This window comes from Caenorhabditis elegans, chromosome X (assembly GCF_000002985.6).
Source record: "Caenorhabditis elegans chromosome X".
Classification (NCBI taxonomy): Eukaryota; Metazoa; Nematoda; class Chromadorea; order Rhabditida; family Rhabditidae; genus Caenorhabditis; species Caenorhabditis elegans.
In genome coordinates this window covers 17,357,781-17,375,354 of record NC_003284.9, presented here as the reverse complement: position 1 = coordinate 17,375,354, position 17,574 = coordinate 17,357,781, and the positions used below count along the sequence as shown (strand labels likewise).

General features: G+C 33.7%; 4 protein-coding genes and 1 non-coding gene across 5 annotated transcripts; 2 read left to right on the top strand and 3 right to left on the bottom strand.

Annotated features, from left to right (window-relative positions):
* Positions 1-720: 720 nt before the first annotated feature.
* Positions 721-3,037, top strand: F10D7.3 (putative monothiol glutaredoxin F10D7.3). Its single transcript, NM_078414.7, has 5 exons — positions 721-792; positions 1,281-1,376; positions 1,425-1,550; positions 1,659-1,798; positions 2,732-3,037. The coding sequence occupies exons 1-5, from the start codon at positions 754-756 to the stop codon at positions 2,769-2,771; spliced, it is 441 nt and encodes a 146-aa protein (NP_510815.2). The 5' UTR covers positions 721-753; the 3' UTR covers positions 2,772-3,037.
* A 3,675-nt stretch (positions 3,038-6,712) lies between these two features.
* mfsd-10 (Major facilitator superfamily (MFS) profile domain-containing protein) lies at positions 6,713-10,648 on the top strand. Its single transcript, NM_078413.6, has 12 exons — positions 6,713-6,856; positions 7,477-7,573; positions 7,631-7,758; positions 7,809-7,943; positions 8,252-8,332; positions 8,668-8,769; positions 8,816-8,906; positions 9,302-9,413; positions 9,462-9,548; positions 9,660-9,772; positions 9,831-9,968; positions 10,343-10,648. Exons 1-12 carry the CDS (start codon positions 6,716-6,718, stop codon positions 10,453-10,455), a joined length of 1,338 nt encoding a protein of 445 aa, NP_510814.1. The 5' UTR covers positions 6,713-6,715; the 3' UTR covers positions 10,456-10,648.
* F10D7.7 lies at positions 8,030-8,254 on the bottom strand. Its single transcript, NR_072951.1, has one exon. It is a non-coding gene; the product is annotated as an Unclassified non-coding RNA F10D7.7 (non-coding RNA).
* Positions 10,584-12,526, bottom strand: F10D7.11 (DUF148 domain-containing protein). Its single transcript, NM_001392918.1, has 3 exons — positions 11,549-12,526; positions 10,807-10,932; positions 10,584-10,759 (listed from the first exon to the last, which is right to left on the bottom strand). Exons 1-3 carry the CDS (start codon positions 12,035-12,037, stop codon positions 10,670-10,672), a joined length of 705 nt encoding a protein of 234 aa, NP_001380240.1. The 5' UTR covers positions 12,038-12,526; the 3' UTR covers positions 10,584-10,669.
* On the bottom strand, positions 11,614-15,603 carry npr-36 (G-protein coupled receptors family 1 profile domain-containing protein). The gene is made up of 9 exons (NM_078412.10): positions 15,469-15,603; positions 14,987-15,142; positions 14,200-14,389; positions 14,091-14,156; positions 13,770-14,040; positions 13,552-13,691; positions 13,304-13,506; positions 12,449-12,922; positions 11,614-12,052 (listed from the first exon to the last, which is right to left on the bottom strand). The coding sequence occupies exons 1-8, from the start codon at positions 15,598-15,600 to the stop codon at positions 12,773-12,775; spliced, it is 1,308 nt and encodes a 435-aa protein (NP_510813.3). The 5' UTR covers positions 15,601-15,603; the 3' UTR covers positions 11,614-12,052; positions 12,449-12,772.
* Between the last annotated feature and the right edge of the window lie 1,971 nt (positions 15,604-17,574).

Below are 17,574 nucleotides of genomic sequence, written 5' to 3'. Positions count from 1 at the left end.
TTCTTAAAACATTTTTCATCGAAATGTGATATTTGACCAGCCAGTGGCGCCTAACTTCTGAACTTTGCTTCACGCAATCTCTGCTTTGATTTCTGTCGTTTCTCTACTGATTTTTGTTCACTTTCACGTAAGCGTTCAACTCGCGGAACCAAAGCCTCCGTTCATATCATATTAGGCTTTCATATCTACCATTTTTCTACTAATCATTGTTGTTACAATCGTTTTTTCTCTGTTTCGAAGAGGCACTCTACTTATGACTACAACATAAAAGTAGTATGGAATTCGCGTCCTTGGTGACCAGAGGCGTTCCTATTTCGAATCTCTATTCGGGTGGAGGCATTATCCGAATCCCGAGAAACATTCTTGTTTGTGTAATCTGTCTAATCAATCCCCCTTCCTATTTTTCTCTGTTCCCTTCCTTGTCTTCAACATCGCCCTTCGATCATCTGAATTCAGTTCGTTTTCGCTCCGCCCATGAAGTTGGGCTACATAAAAAGAGGAACTGAAATGACATCAGGGGAAGTTGGATATATATTTCATTAAGTTGTACTATCATTTTTTTCTTTTTTCTCTTTTTTTCGGTTTGATTCTATCTTTTCAAGATGGCCTCGCTTATTTCTACGATTGTCAAGTCAACGGTCAAAGTTTTTGAATTGTTGCATTTTTCTGGTTCTTTGATTTTGTTCCTTTTTAATTCCAGTTGTAGTTTAAATTATTTTCAGGAAAGAAAACCGAGAAAAAAGATATTACAAAATGCTCAGGATACTCACAGTCGTCTTAGCACTCGTAACGGTAAGCCAATCAAACTTTGAATGAGAGGGTTGAAAAGGACACAATAAATTGCTACTTTCACAGCACCATCAATAATACCCGGGAGGATCCCGTCATTCTTAACTTTATAAAAACCTTGAAACCTGTTCCAAATTTCATTACAGTACCAACAACAGTATTTCAAAATTCAATTCAAAATTCACAATTATTGAAGAATTTAATTAATAGAATTACAAAAATACACAATGACATCATAAACTACCAACTATGTAGAAAACTACAAACTTAAGCTTCCTAGTACATCAGGCTCATCAGGAATTATAGGCCTACGATGAACACACTTTTTTCTACCGAGAACACAATTTCCCCTAGTGTCCCTATCACTGACCTAATCATAAATCAATCTGTTTCAAACTAGGTTGACAATAAACCAGGGACAGATAGAACGACGCCAACTGGTCTAGATCTCGGTCAAGTAGTTAGACATCCAAAAGTGTTTCTTTTTGCAGATTGCTACTGTTCACGCAGAATTATCCAAGAAGAAGGAAGATAAAACGTTGAAGGATTTGGAGGATAAAATTGTTAATGATGTTATGACGCATAAAGTTGGTTTCGTAGGTGCTCAGTAGTCATTGTAAAAATACTGATTACAGGTTATGGTATACAGTAAAACCTATTGCCCATGGAGCAAACGTCTGAAGGCTATTCTTGCCAACTATGAAATTGATGACATGAAGATTGTTGAGCTTGATCGATCAAATCAGACTGAGGAAATGCAGGTTGGTGTAACAACAGAATTGTTGATAGTGCTCGGTAGAATGGCTCACCATTAAACTGAGCGACACAAACCTTCACTTTTTCACTTTCACGATATTTCTAATATTCAGGAAATTCTCAAAAAGTACTCTGGAAGAACGACAGTTCCCCAATTATTCATCAGTGGGAAGTTCGTGGGTGGTCACGATGAGACTAAGGCAATCGAGGAGAAAGGAGAGCTGAGGCCACTTTTGGAGAAAGCTCACGCCTTGTAAGTTACAGTTTTAGAACGTTTTGAATTTTTTGATTTGTTCATCCGTAACTCCCCTTTGTTTAAAAAATTATACGAGAATGTTTGACGTAAAGACCTTCATTATTTTCATTATTCATTATTTCATTATTTTGGAAGACATTTCTGTTAATGAGGTATTTTTTTTTAGAAAATTTCAAAACCGTCTTAAAGGTGCAGTAGAATCAGCGTAGACTTTTTCAAATCCTACTTTTATTGTGCCAAAAAATAAACATAGACTTCAAAAAACGCGTGAAATTTCTATTCAAAATTTGAACAAATAGTCTTTTTTTTTCAAAATTTGGCCTGTTTGAAAATTACCATCGCATAAGCCCAAGTGTCAAAATTTCTGAAAAAACCGATTACTGAAGTTTTTGGCGATACTCTGTGTAGTGTTATTTTACTAAGTAAGTAAGTAAGTAAGTAACAAAACAATTTGAAACATTGACATAACTCGCCATTTTCTTAAGAAAACGCCTAGCAGTGTGGTTTTCAAGCTACTGTGAGCGTAAGAATAAATTTTTAATTATAGAACTTCGAACAGTTTATAATTTTGGCAACTGGCTAGTCTTTCTAACACCAGTTGCCGCTGCGCAGCCTTGCGTAGCAGAAACATTTTTAGCGTTTGTAAAAAAACGTTTTATTCTGTTATCGAATTCTTTTGCTACTCCACTTCTAAGTACTAAAATTATGTGAACAACTAATTTTAAACTGTTGAAATTCTTTAAACTACACTTTAAATCAAATTCAAGTATTTTGCCTTCACATCTAATCTTCAGAATTTCAAAACAATCTCTGTACGTACTATTTTAACGAGAAAAAATCTTCAAACGGTTCCAAATGTACATTCAAACAACCTTGTCCATTCAATGCACCACCTCTCCTCCGATCTATCCAAATTTTCATCCTTTCCAGGTTCACTAACCGAGTGCCTGTCCCTGACAACGGTGCGTGAGTTGGTTTGTGCATGTGTTGCTCATCCGTCCGAAAACACCCCTCAACTTTTGTTCCGTCTTCGAGCATGTCGCGCCTTCCCACCCCCTTCTTTGTGCATTTTTCAGTCATCACGGATTTTATCAACCTACCACACAATCAATCTACCCCACAAGCATCACCGGTTATCTTGTTGTCCTTTTTTTTCTGTCACTTTGTTGCAATATTTCTGCCTCTTTCCCGAATTCTCAAAATGTTTGTATCAAGAATGAAAATATTTCGATTTTTAACAAAGTCAAAGAGCAATGAGCAGTTTCACAAAGGAAATATTAATAAAAATTTGAATTGGATAATGATAAAACAACCAAAGTTTATTCTTTAAATTTTAATATCACCCAATCAGTACTAGTAAAAATCTGCGCAGCTGACAGTTAATTTTCACGGTAAAGCATTTCTTAAGAGAAACTTAGCTTATGTAACCTTGAATTGTCGGCTGTTGGAAGTTAAATATAGAAATATTGGAATTTAGTAAATAGATTTGCAATGACCCAACTAGGGTATCCAAAACTTTTATAAGTTGATATTTCTATATGACAGTTTAAAAAATAGAGATTTTATTCGGAAACCCAGGATCTGCTATATTTATCCAAAATATTTCAGAAGGCTAAAATAACTATAAAAGATCAATGTCTTCTCTTCATGAAGGAATAACCAAAGCTAACCTATTTTTCCGTTTTATTTCACATTTTTTCTGTTTACTCCTAAGTTTCTTCCCGTTTGTTTTTATAATCAGTTTTTTTTTTTCAATTAACTTCTTCAGTTTGTTTTTTTTTTGCTTTTTGGTAACCAACTGCTTTTCAATTTAATTACCCATAAAGCTTATTGAAATTCCATTGCGTTTCAGAGATAATAGAGACGAATTCTGAAGCGTTGGCGGTGAAAACAAAGGCTGCCGCCCCATCACTCCTCGTCAGTGCTCTTTCGCTCTTCCTTGTTATATTATTATTAAAATAGTATAATTGAAAGACAATTTGTTTCACATTGATCTTCACAAACCCTTTCTCTTTTCTTGATTATTTTTTCATACTTTGTCTTGCAATACGAGTTTCATCGTTTAGTTTTGAATAACAATCTAATTTTTATAATGGTAACTGTATCGTTTTTTTTTAATGTGAATATTCTATGACATGTGAATAAATTTTAATTGTTTTCGAATTTTCTTTATTTATAACAAATTCACTTATTAAGTTCTTTACTTTTAACTAAATTTGCGCCGCAAAAAGTTATTTGAATGAATATCTTGGTATTCAAAAAATTTTTTTTAATCCAATAAAAGAAGTTTTTTGCGAAAAAATGTTTACATATCGGACAAAAAAAATTTTGAAAATCCAGTTCATTTATTTTCAATGCAAAATCTATGTAAATCATTTATTTGCGGCGGAGTTTAAGAAATTCGAAACAAGTTTAATTTCGAAGACGACAAAAAAGCGAAACGAAAAATATTTTTTGAAAAAGTTAACTGTGAGAAAAATTTTGCAAACATTTTCTAAAAAGTGATTGAGACATAATTTCATTTTTAACTTTGTTTTTTTTTTGAAATAATAATTTTCGACTAGTTTTGTTCAACAGAATTTAGTAGTTTTGTTTTAAAATTCGATAAATATTTCGGAAAAAACAGATGTTTCATAAAAATCTGTGTATAATTTTGACTGCTTAGTTAAAAACACTCTATTAATAATTCGCAACTTTGCAAAGTGCATTAAAATATGCAAATCGATAATCCGCTACTATAGTACGCGATTATGACGGAGGTGTTCAATGCTGTATACAACCGGTGTCAGGGTCACTCATTCCATCTTATCGAGGCTCTTCATCTATTCAGCCGCCCAGTTACTTTTTTTTTTGGGTTACTGTTTTGGGATTTTTTCGCTTTTTATAAATCTCTTGTTCGATAGAAAAAGTTTGAATTCTTCACTCCAAATTATCCTTTGAATGCATAATTTTTGAAATGATTCAAATTTTTTGAAAACTTTTAAATTTGTAGTAGGAAATTTTTTTTGTAATTTTAGTTTATGTAATTCAACAAATTTTTCGCTCTAAGGAGCAAACGGTGCCACCTATCTCCGGTCAACAACAGTTTTTGTGTGCAAATAAACAAGAAAACGGGCTGTTTAAATAGAAATCATCAGGTGTTGGTTTTGGTATAAATTTCTAAATATGTGGGTGGAATTTATAAAATTGTCCCTCACAACATTGTTTTTCCTGAAAAATGTTTTACAACTTTCAAAATGGTGGGCTAGCCCTATAATCGTTCAAGATTGTCTGTGAAATCAGAGTTTGGAGCAGTTTTACGAGTTTTTAAAGTACTGAAAATGCTCTGTAAAAGTCTCATTTCGAGTTTTTTCTACATGAATAACATATTTGAAGCATACTTTCCGAATGAAATGTGCCAATCAAAAATTTAACTCTAATACTTTTCTTGTTATTATGGCCGTCTACAGGGTAGGTCGTTTGTAAAATCTACCAGCCTCCATTTAATAGGGGTGGCATGGTTTTTTTTTTCGTGAAAACTGTGTGCGATTTGATTGTTAGTCCTTATTTAGGTTTTTGACGATAATTTCTTCAATGGCATCTAGATAAGTTTTCAAAGTAAGTACAACATACAGTCCATTGCTTACATCCTCCAGTAGCCAGAACACTTGGATCCATCCATTCTCTCTTGCTGCGCCAATTTAGCATGATCCAAGTAGCAAGCAGCAAAGACAGTCATCTTTTACCACCTCCCTCCTCTCATTTCTTTTCCGTCTCTGCCTCTTCTATCATTTTGCCTGTGTCTCTTCCCAATCCGCGCACTTCTTCAATTGGCGGGCCCTAGTCTTTTGTGTTGTCGCTCTTTCTCTTTTCCTTACCCCCCCCTTCCTTCACTCCGTTCAATGGACCGGTCCGATGTCTCCGATCGTCTTTGACATCATCCATTCATGTTGATTTGAATGCATACGAAATGTGTCAGATTCAATGATTTTCGGATTCTAGAAGTTATTCGGCTCTTTTTTGACTGATAGTTGATTATTTGACCGTCAGTTTTACAAAATGTCTTATTGTTGGGTGCTGTTCTAGTGAATTATATACCAGACCAGTGACCGATAAATTAACTGCAATTACCAAATGGTAGTGAAAATTAAGGTCAACATTTTAGAAAACAACTTAAATTATGCCAGAAAAAAACTAAATAGCTGCCAATTACTTTTTGAGGAAAATAAAAAAACTTGTTAGTATAATATATGGAAAATCGACAATAGTTGATAAAAACTCTTCAATTTATGTAAATTTTAGGAAATTTAAAATTTTCTAGATCAGTTTTACTTCAAACATTGCTATCGCCATTTCACTTTTATGAAAATTAGGTAAAAGCTCCAAAATTGCTGAATTCCACATCCACCCTTCCTGCAAATTACAATTTTCCATGACTTTTGTGACTCAATTTCCTATTGCTCTTTGAATTTCACAGTTCAATGACAACTGATGATTATACCCATACTGATAACTTTGAATCATCATGTTCCACCCCACTATCAACTACATTTCCCATTCCCCGTACGCCCTTTCATTTTCATATAATACCCCTCAATATGTACCACGTTTCCTTAAATTTAAACTCCATTTATTTACAAAACAAAAATTGCTCAATTCTAGTAGACAAACCAACAAACTCCCACGTTTGGGAGGTCTGAACTAACTAATATCAAAAACGATTTTTGTTTGACATTTCACATTTTTGGAGGGGGAATGTTTGTCTAGTAGGAAGTGTACACATTTATTCTCTAAAGTAGGCAGACATTTTGTCAATGTGGTTTTTTTTGGTTGAAAATTTCCGGAGTTTACTTTGTGCTAATTTTTAAATTTTTGTATTTGAGTTTTTTCTAACGTTTTTATATCGATTGCTCAATATCTATAGTTTTTCAGAAAATGACAGCGATAGGCCCTGTTGATAAAAAAGCCGTGATGAAGCTGCTAATACCAGCTTTAATATGTAATATGCTAGCGTTCACTTCGATTTTACCATTGTTTCCGACGATTCTGAATTACTACTCGAAAGAAGGGCATAGGGTATGTTTTAAACAAGTTTATCAAAATATATGAGGACAAAAAACGTTCAAAATTTTCAAATCCCTACACTTATAATATTTTCCAAAGAATTTAGTTTTTTTTTCTTTCAAACTAGCAGGAGTTTCGAAAAAACAGTTACTGTAATTTTTGTTTTAAATTTTTTTAAAATTTAAATATACTTTGATCGAGTTTATAGTGTACAGTTGTTTTGATTCAAGAAAAAAACAAGTCAACCTCTGAAATTTACAATCGATCAAAAAAACGTATGTTTTGAAAAGAAGCGTATTTTCTTGGTCCGAAAATTTGAAAAAATATCCATTGAAAAATTGTGTCACGGTTTCTCAAAAAAAAAAAAAAATTATTAAAAAATTAAATTCCAAAATTAAAACTAATTGAAGTTTGTAAATTTCAAACATTTTGATTTCATTATAAGTTTTCTAATTATTAGCAATTTTGAAAAAACATTGTTTATAATTTTTGTTACGAAAAATAATTCTAAAACATTTTAATATTCAATTGAGTTTATTCAGTCTTTATTTAAGTTCTGAATATAATTATTTACGGCGAAACGTTTCGAATTTCTTTTTTCTCTCCCCGCTGGTTACATTTGAAAATTTTAGGATTGGTTATATGATATCAGTGTGAAAGGGCTTCAATCATTTCAAGAAGCCATTGGAGTTCCACATAGCGAAAGATATGACAAAGTTTTCTTTGGAGGTATAGCTGAACAACACTAGACTTGAAAAAAAATCAAATTTCTTTATTTCTTCACAGGTTTCCTTGGCTCACTGTTCAGTGCTCTTCAATTTATCTCCTCGCCCACACTTGGCTCGTTGTCAGATATTTACGGACGCCGAGCTGTCATCAGTTTGTGCTGCATTATGACGTTTATCTCATACGTTGTTAGTGTCTAACATTCTAATCTGAAGTAAGCACGTTGTTTTTGTTGCAGAATTGGTTGAAAGCAGATATATTCGCGTATTTTGTGTTGTCAAGGATTCTGGGCGGCTTGAGCAAGGGAAACATCAATGTGGCAACTGCAATTGTTTCGGATGTATATTCCCCCGAAGATCATCCAAAGGGAATGGTTAGTTAGTTTTGGAACTTCTTGTGAAACATTACCAAACCTAACCTGAGAATAACTACCACTTAAAAAATTCACTGAAGTGTAGAGCAACTGATTAGTACTGCAGTTTCTATTAGCACTGTATTAAAAAAAGGTCCTGAAATTTAGTGCTGCATGCAGCATTAATAAAAAATATAAGGGTTGTTTTAACATTCAGAGAATGGTTGGAATTCCAAATAGCCTTCTAGGCATTGCCCAGTGCAATTTTATATGTTTCATATAACTCCAATGTCTTATGAATCTTCTTTTTTAACATAACTTTTTTCCAGGCACTCATCGGAATTTCTTATTCTCTGGGATTCCTGATTGGACCAATGATTGGAGCATACTTCTCCACAATTGCGTCAATAGTAAGCTGTAAAGAATTGTTGAAATTATATGTGTTCTCATGCACATCTAAGATTGTCACAAGTTTTTGGAGATGCTCTGGCATTTCGCAATGTGTTTAAATGTGCATGTTTTTCATTCTCGTGGGAAAGTTTTCAATTGAAAATTTATACACTTCAAAATAATTTGAACAACTATTTTTGGTACCTAGTTGATCATTTTTTGAAAATCAGATCGTTTTTTTCACTGTGGTTTGAAAGTTGCGTGCTTCTAAAATTTCCGCAAGCTCACAATACATAGGCAAACTTATTGAAACTTTTGCATATCAATAGAAAAAGTATACAACTTTCATTTTTAGGATTCTCCCTTTGCCTACCCTGCAATGTTTTCAATTATCCTTACAATTTTGGAGTTTGGATTTTTGTTTTTCCTTCCCGAAACATTGGACCTCAAAGAGCAGGTGAAAAGATTATAGTTGACCAATTTTAACCTCGGATAATATACAGAAAAGTCTCGATGACATCAAAAAAACACGAAAGGAACTGGTGACTCCAAAGGACTTGTTCCAGTTCACGGCAGTCAATGCTCCACAAGAAAGTTAGTTTAATTGGCGGCAAAATTAAAATAAATTAGTAGAAGTTTCCTTATAAAAGCTATTTATCAAATTTGTTTTTTAAAACGCACTCTGTTTGTGTCTTTTGTAACAACAGATGTTTAATACAAATTTGGAAAAATAGTCCTAAATTGAAGTTAGGCAACACTTTTTTTGGATTTTTGTTTGTACATTGTAGATGTCCTGAATTCTGATGGTGACTAAATATGAATCCCCAATGAACATATCAAAAAGTTATACGAATAGAATCATTGTTACGGGAACCCAGATGTCGGGCGCTATACTGAAAAATCAGACCCTTGTCAATTAAAAGTCCCCGGTGGTCTTTAAAAAACAACTTGTCATGTTCACAATCAGAAGAAGATTTAACATTTTTCAGGAAAACAAGAAATGCAAAAAGTTGGCTGGATATATTTTCTATTCCTTTTCTTATATTCCGGCCTTGAATTCACCCTACCATTTTTGACACACATCAGATTCGACTTTGATAAGTACGACTTTTATATAGTTTTCCCGCATCCTTGTGTTTTAAATTTCAGCATGCAACAAGGAAAAGTCTATCTGTTTACTGGGCTCCTGATGCTCCCCATCCAAGCAAAATATGTGAGGAAGACCCCTATCGAGAAGTGAGACCCAATTTTTAAAAATTTTTCTGAGATTTATTTTTATTATTTTCAATATTTTTGTCTGTTAATGCTTATTAAATATTCTTATCCCAATAATTCAGTTCTTTGCAGACAAAAGGCTGTCGCAGAATTCGGGATTGCTTGCATCATCCCGGCGTATTTACTGGTGGCCGTCGCCAAAACGCCATTGGTTCTTTATGCTGGACTATTCTTCTATGCAATTGGTAAAGAGAAACATGAAATAATTAGGAAGTAATTATAAGTTGTTGTCTCTCATTTCAGCTTCAGCTACTGTTGTCACAAGTCTTACATCGTTAGTTCACGTCATCTACCCACAAAGTGAGAAAGGGGTGCTTGCCGGTATTTTCAGAAGTTTAGGATGTCTTGCAAGAGCTCTGGGACCCGTGATTTCATCCACATGTAAGTTTTAAAAAATTTAAAAGGCTCAAAGGAGCGCCAGTATAGACCATTTAAAATTTTAGATTTTTTTTAAAATTTTTACTCGAAGTTTGGACAAGTTACCACATTATTGAAAACTTGGGTTTTCGAAGAAATTTAAAGTAATTTCACATGTTTGAAACCCTAACGTTTAGATATATGTAGTTAATAATCATAATCAAAATTATAAATTTTGACCCGGAATTTATTGACACACCTAATACATTAACTTAATGTTAAGTAGGTTAAAATCCGATTTTTCCAAAAGCACTAAGTTTTACGACTGGACAGTAGATTCACAAAATTCATCTCAGGAGTTTAAAACTTTCTTTCCAAAAGTGAATTCACATTTTCAGTTTTCTGGCTCCTTGGAGCAACGACCTGCTACATTATGGGTGCTTTTCTTCTATTCATCCCACTCATTCTTTTGAAAAGATTGGAAAATCCTGCTGCCAAGAAAACTGTCTAAGCTCTCAATTTTTGTAGTTTTAGTCTCAATGTTTAACTTTTCCCAAATTACGGTTTGTATCTTACGATGCACAATATGAGTTTCATTCCCAAAACGATGTATATTTGTGATAATTTTTTTTGAATATTGTGATACTTGTTTTATTATTTATTACATATATGTGATAGTTTTATAAAAACACTGAGATTCGAAATTTGAAACTGTAAATTAAAATTTACGCTTTTGCGAAATATCTCTTATTAAAAGTTTCAAACAAAGATTGCTTCCGTTCTGTGATCTCCGCCATTTCCGATTTGGATATAACCTGCAAAAAATCATTGGAAAAATTGAAAGAATTTTTAAAAAACATACTTTTGAAATAAAAACTGTTGCAGCTCTATGAATATCCTGTCGGGATCCCCCAACTTCCTTCATAGTCCGCAATAAAATTCTTAGTTTTCTCCATTGTTCAGGGGACAGGTATCGGCGGATAAAGTCCTGAAATTAAAAGTTTCAAGTTTTTGACAGCTTTATGAGATTCTGATAAATAGTGAGTGAAATTTAAATTTAAAAAATTAAAAAAAAAATTTAAGTTCTGATATAAAGCCTACATTATTTTTGCACAAAAAAATTTATAAATTTTTATCCCAATATTTTTGCAGTTTTTGATAAATTTCATGAATTTTGTGAAGTGAAACAACACATTTTTCCTTGAGTACTCGATATTTTAAAAAGTGGGCAAATTTCTCTAGTGGAAATGGTTTCTAAATCCGTTCTACTTCGCCAAGTCAATAGAAAAACACAAATCTGAGAAGAACATGAAAATTTGATTGAAACACGCTGAGAAATTCTAGATAAAGTGGAGACTATTATTAATTTTTCTTTGCGTTCTTTTTTGTTTTCTGTGAGATCAAAGTAATTATTACCAATTCAATACATTTTTCTAATAAAAAAAAACGATAATTCTATCTGGGCTTTTTCAGTTTTTTTTTCAAATATTTTTCATAGCTAAAGTTTTCACTCTTCTTGCGTTTTTGTTTTTTTCTGCTAAACATGTAAACCGCAATGAAAAATTTGCTATCGTAAAACAACAAATAACAAAAAAAAAACAAACTTTGGCCTCTGCCACCATATCAGGGAACGTATCATCAGGAAGTACACTGAACACCGACGATTTTGGAGTCGGAAATTCCGGTAACGGCAGTGTCGTCGTTTCTACTCTTTGCCGAATCCCGCCGGCTAGGTGACTTGCAAATTCGGACAACATCATTGGCCTTGATGGCGTCACGGCTTCCGGTTCATTGAAGTCGCTGCTGTCCGGTGTGGTGACGGCATCAGAACTTTCCGGTGGAACGGACACAACTGAACTGATCAAATCCGTTGATGAATCGTCGGCATCTTCCGAAGACAAAGTGGAATTGTTGATGGAATCGGAGTTGGACGTGTTTTGTGATTTTTTCATGAAATCTTTCGCTTCTTGTGAGGAAAGCTCTTGCAACATCATATTGATTTCAATTTTAGGAATTAATATTTTACGGGTGTCCGCTTCAATGCATAGTGTAAGAATGACAAGCCATGGCATAAGTTGAAGTTTTTCAATCATTAGATAACAGTGTGTCTGGAATAAACTGGGGTATTAAAGGTGATGAAAAAAATCAAACTTGAGGAGTAAATGCTCATGACATACTTTACTTGCAGTATTATTTAAACGGATATGAAAAAATAGACATAAGCTGTAAATATATAATTATGCCGTTTGAAGCTGCTGAAAAAAATACAGTTTTTTTATTTAATAAAAATGAATAAATAATAGAGGAAAAGTTTTAGGTTTTTACATTATATGAATGTTTTAAATTAAATTTTTTAGTTTTATATAATCAAATTTTGTATTTTTTTAATACAGAAAAAAGGTACAAAACAATTTTCGACAATAAACCAAAATTTACTTCAGACAGTAGACAATTATGACGTAAAACAAATGAGAAATGCGAGGTAAAACGAAATGAAACTTTACCCGAGGAAATTATAATTATGAGTGAAGACCGTACACGGACTGGTTTCGGAAACGACGAGGCACGCGCCTTTACACTTTTTCAATGGCACATTCTTTGCTACTCTTTCCAAATTATTACGTGTTTCTTGTGACCTGTCTTGAACTTGATCGACGGTTCGGTTCTTTTAATTCCTTTTGTTGCAATAGAGTATAGGTGGGCGGTGGTGTGAAGTGGTCGAGTGGAGAGCAATCAATTTTAATTTTCATTCATTCAAAATTACAAGTGTTGTCGTCGTGGAAACATTTGACAATAAGTTTTTTATATGAAAAAAGTAATGAAAATCATTAAGTTAACTGGGGTATGTCTGAAACCGTAGGGAGTCGCACCGTTTTTACAATAACTGATGTGTTGCTTCTTTGTGGAGTTCTATCATTTTGCACAACAACTGATGGGACAGACTTGCACGTTTTTAGAGGAGAATGAACAGATAGATGCTGGAAAAACACTTTGAGGTATGAAAACGTATGAAAACTTTAAAATAATTTCACCATATGATAACTTCTCAATTAAAATGCTTTGAAGAGTTTCTAGCATTTTTTAGCCGTAAAAAATTTTAAGCCACGTTTTATTTTTGATTTTTGAGCTGAAACTGTTCCCAAAAATAAGTAACATTCACGGAAGAAGGTAATCGTTTTTCTGCTTTTCAGGCAAGATTCAGTGTAATTTTTTCAAAATTTTGAACCGCCATAAAAAACTTTGAAAGATTTTTCGAGAAGTTTCATTTTTGTGGAATTCCCTCATTTCATCCCATCTTGGGTCTATATGTTCAAAATCATCCTAATTGTTAGTTCTCCTTTAACTAACGCAAACCTCACCTTTGACCCATTTGGCGATGTCCGGCAACTAGTAACTTTAGTTGCCGGTCTCTTCTGCTTTTCCGACCCGGCCCGCTTTTTGTCGGTAGACTGAAACTCGCTCTTCACCCTTTTCGATCTCACTGATCGATTTTCTTTGGTTTCTATCAAATATCTTTGAAATTCTGGTGGAACATAAGTTTGCTCTTTTTCGTTTGCATGCCCTGAAATATTTTTGTATATTTTAGATTTTCTGGAGAACAACTGACGTATGCGAAGTTTGCGAAGTATCTGGTGTTTGGTTTTCTGGTTGAATACGAAGATTGCATACTTGATTTCAATCAGCCGCCGAGCGTAAATGAACGCGTCTGCCAATAGTTTCACAACGTGTAGGAATTGGGCAAGAATTCTGGAAAATAAGAGTTTGAGAAAAAAAACCCATTTCAAACCCCATAAAATTATCTACCACATAAGACCTGCAACTTACCCAAGATACAACCTTCCTCGTGTGGGCATGGTTATCACCAATGGCAACAAGAAATTTAAGGAAGTCGGAAGCCAACCGGCACACGCGGAACCAGCCAGCAAAAGGATTGTAATGAGTAGTTTTCGGTTGTTTCTTCGATTGTTTTTGTTGTTGAGCAGAGGATCACGGGAGATCTTTCGCATATGAATCACAATGTGCATATAAAGGAATGATAACATGAAAATAAAGAAGATAAACGGGCAAACCAGGGAAGCTCGGAAGAAATTGTTTCCTGGAAATGTCAGTTTAATATTCAATGGTCTTCCCAATTGAGAAACTTACTATAAATAGCATTACCCATACACCCTTCTCGGTTGAAAAATGCAAAGGCGATTGGAGCTCGAAGACCTGGATTAACTAGTTAAATGAATTCAATTACTCAAAGACTTACCTCCAGGGAAAATGGTAAATATTGCTAGATAGATGCTCATAGGTATTGCATAGGCAAGTATCACCGTCAGTTTAACGATTCTTGGGGTAATAGCATTTCGGTGAAGAGGGTACACTATTCCCACATAATGGTTGAACGCCAACGCGGAGAGAGTGACCACCGAAGCAGTGAAGGTGGACATTTTTATCACCTGAAATTGAGAATGTAGAGAAATTGGTAGTTTGACATGTTTTTGTTAGTTGAAATTTATAGCTGAACTCTGTAGCATTCCAACTTTCAACGGAAGTCTTTCAGAGCGTGTTTCTATTGTAACTAAACCCTGTAAATTTTCTTCAAAATTGATTTTTCGCCTTTTAATGATTATCTTTAAATTAGCTATAAGTCGGCTACAATTATTTGCGCATTTTTATAAAACAATTTTCGCTGAAAAAATATAGTTTCTAAATTTACAATCCACTCCTCTTTACTTATAAAATAATTTTCAGAAGCAAGAACCCACTCCAAAAGGAAATTGAAAATTTCAAATTCAACAAAATAAAACATAAGATTTTCCTATGGTAGTTTTAAGGGTACAGTACTGTCGCTTAACAATCTGTAACTACCTGATTTAAAACATAATTATTTGAATGACAAAAACGTTGTTACAAACCGAAAGTTTCTCTTTTTCAATTTTCCGTAACTGTATCCCTGACAGCCTAGTTATTTCTGACAAAAACCTTTTAATCTAAAATTCTTAAATGTTACATGATTCATGAAACGCTATTGTTCCATGTTTCCTCCCACTTACTTCTAGCAGAAGTGACGCACAGTTGGAAAAATGACTGAAGAAGATATTAATGAGATATGTGAAAATGTAGCACAATGAGCAAAGAGCATCACATGCCAACAGGAACACACACAATCGAAGATTCACCGATACCGGCCGTCGAAGGTACCTTGCACACTGGAATATAGGGGATTAAATCTATGAATTAGTGAGGGATTAGTTACTGATCTTTTCTTAAGATGTGTCTTAAAGATTTTTGAAACTAGTCTAAAATTTCCAGACTTCTCCAGACAGTTTTTTAGGTAAGCAGACAGCTTAACCTTGTAAATAACAAAAAATAACGAAGATTACGCTCTTTATTCTTAGATCTTTTTTTCTTATGTTTTATTGCAATTTTCAGCGATGGAAAATTGAAAATAAAAAAGAATATAATTATAAAACCTTACAAAAAAAATAAATCATGACTTCAATTTCCTGATTCATTACTTTAAAATAGAACTTACATTCAACAAGTACACATTGACCAGTAACGCGGTAATTGAAAATATCGTCATGGTGACAGCGGAAAAGTTAATCAAATTGTTATCATATCGGGCTAACGCCTCCTCGTACGCGGACATTGTCGAATTATCCATTCTGAAATTTGGAAAAATGGAAATAAGACTAATTTATATAAAATTGAAACACAGAAAATTGGCATAATAATAAGAAAATAAGGACTTTTTTTCGTATTTATTTGTAGCGAAACGATCGAAAAACGATATTAATAGGATTTTTAAATTTTGTTTTGTTAAATTTTGTAAATAAAAACAACAACAATTTGATGCAAAAACAACACAACGTCATATGGGAGGAGGGCAAAAAAAAACGGAATACGATTAAAAAAAGCTCCACCACATTTTGAATGTCTAAAACATTTGGTTAACTTCAGTTCTTAAAACGTATCAATTCAGAATATGCATCATTTTGCTTTCACCCTCCAGTGAACGTTCAATGGCTTCCTGAAAGCGATTTTTGTCATATTCGCCATCACCTGTGATATCATGATGCTAGTGACATGCTAATTCGTTTTTCAAAATATGAGATAACATTTATCCTTCAAATTTATTTCACGAATATGCATCAGGAATTCAAAGACTGAAAATTCTAGATACATCGTATAGTTTTATATACACGCCTAAGAGTTATTCTGCTGGTTCTCTGAATACAAGTCGTTTTGGAAACGGTAAAAGTTCGATGCTTGAATTGATTGACTAAATTGAATAGCAAAAATTTCAAATAATTACTAGAAATTTGAAACTTACAGAAGACCGAAAAAGGTCGCTGCCTATTTTATATCAGCTTCACCAACAATCCAATCATAATTTGGAAATGAAAACTGCATTAGAATGGCCCCTTACTCAAATTCTCTATCGGTTCTTTTTTTTCTATGAAGTCGCTACAAATGTTGCCCAAAGTTGTAACAGGTCGACCTTTTGTGACCTATTGCCACCACTAACTTACAGTCAAAAATGCAACTAATTAGTGTTGGTGTCTCATCATTTTGGAAGTCGACAAAAAATAAATAGTTTTCTCCTATAATTTTTTAAACTTAATTATGATCTAAAAAAAATTTCCTGAACAATGTTGAAATTGTGTCGTTGCGATGGATTTTTAAATCACAGAGCTAACAAAAAGTGAAGCACATTAAGAATGGATATATAATGGATAATCTAGTAAAAATTGAGGGAAAGTGGAAAAAAATCGAGAAAAATAGGATAAGAGGAAAAATGAAAAGGAAAAGAAGAAGAAAAAGCAATGTGAATACTAATGATATAAAAAGATAAGTCCCAATAAAGATTCGAACGCGGCTGAGGAAGAAAAAATATGATGTTTAATAAAAGTCTTATGATTTTAGAGATACAGTGGTAATAATTGATCAGAAAATTCGAGTGTTTCACAGTTTTTGATATGAAGCTGTATTATGCACACACATACACACTATATGCCTCTTTCAGATTTGGACATGCTTCTCTGAGCATGGTTTTCTTTTGGCTGCCTTTTTCAGAACTATGGTGTGCAATATGGCGGGAGAAAAAATGGGCCTCAAAAACAGGGTGAGTAAGGGGATAACTTGAGAAGAAAGGAGCTTTGGGGGGGGGGAGGGTAAAATTTAATATGGATCTTACTTATTCACAGAGGACACCCCACACACACAAGCAAAAAGCTGAATAATATTGGTGGCCGACAAAGGGGAAAAGGGAAAAATACTTCTAGTTGTTGTGGTGTGTGTACCACCATTTCCGGCTGAGAATTTTTAAGGTTGCAGCAGGGAAATTTGCATGAATATTTCTATTTCGGATGAGAAATGGAGTTGAAAAGGTTGAGGACTTTGTGAAAGCGGAAATTTGATTTTTGCAATCGTTGACATTTTTGATGTTCAGTACATCAACTGCTTTGGTTGAAATCAAAATTAGATGAAGACAAAAAATAAACAAAAAATTGAAGAGAAACTGTACTCACAAGTGTCGTCAGGACAAAAAGCTAAAAACAATTGCTACAGTGATACTCTATTTTTGGATCTCTCGGAAAACAACAATGGGACAGGAGGAGTAATGAATCAGGAACTT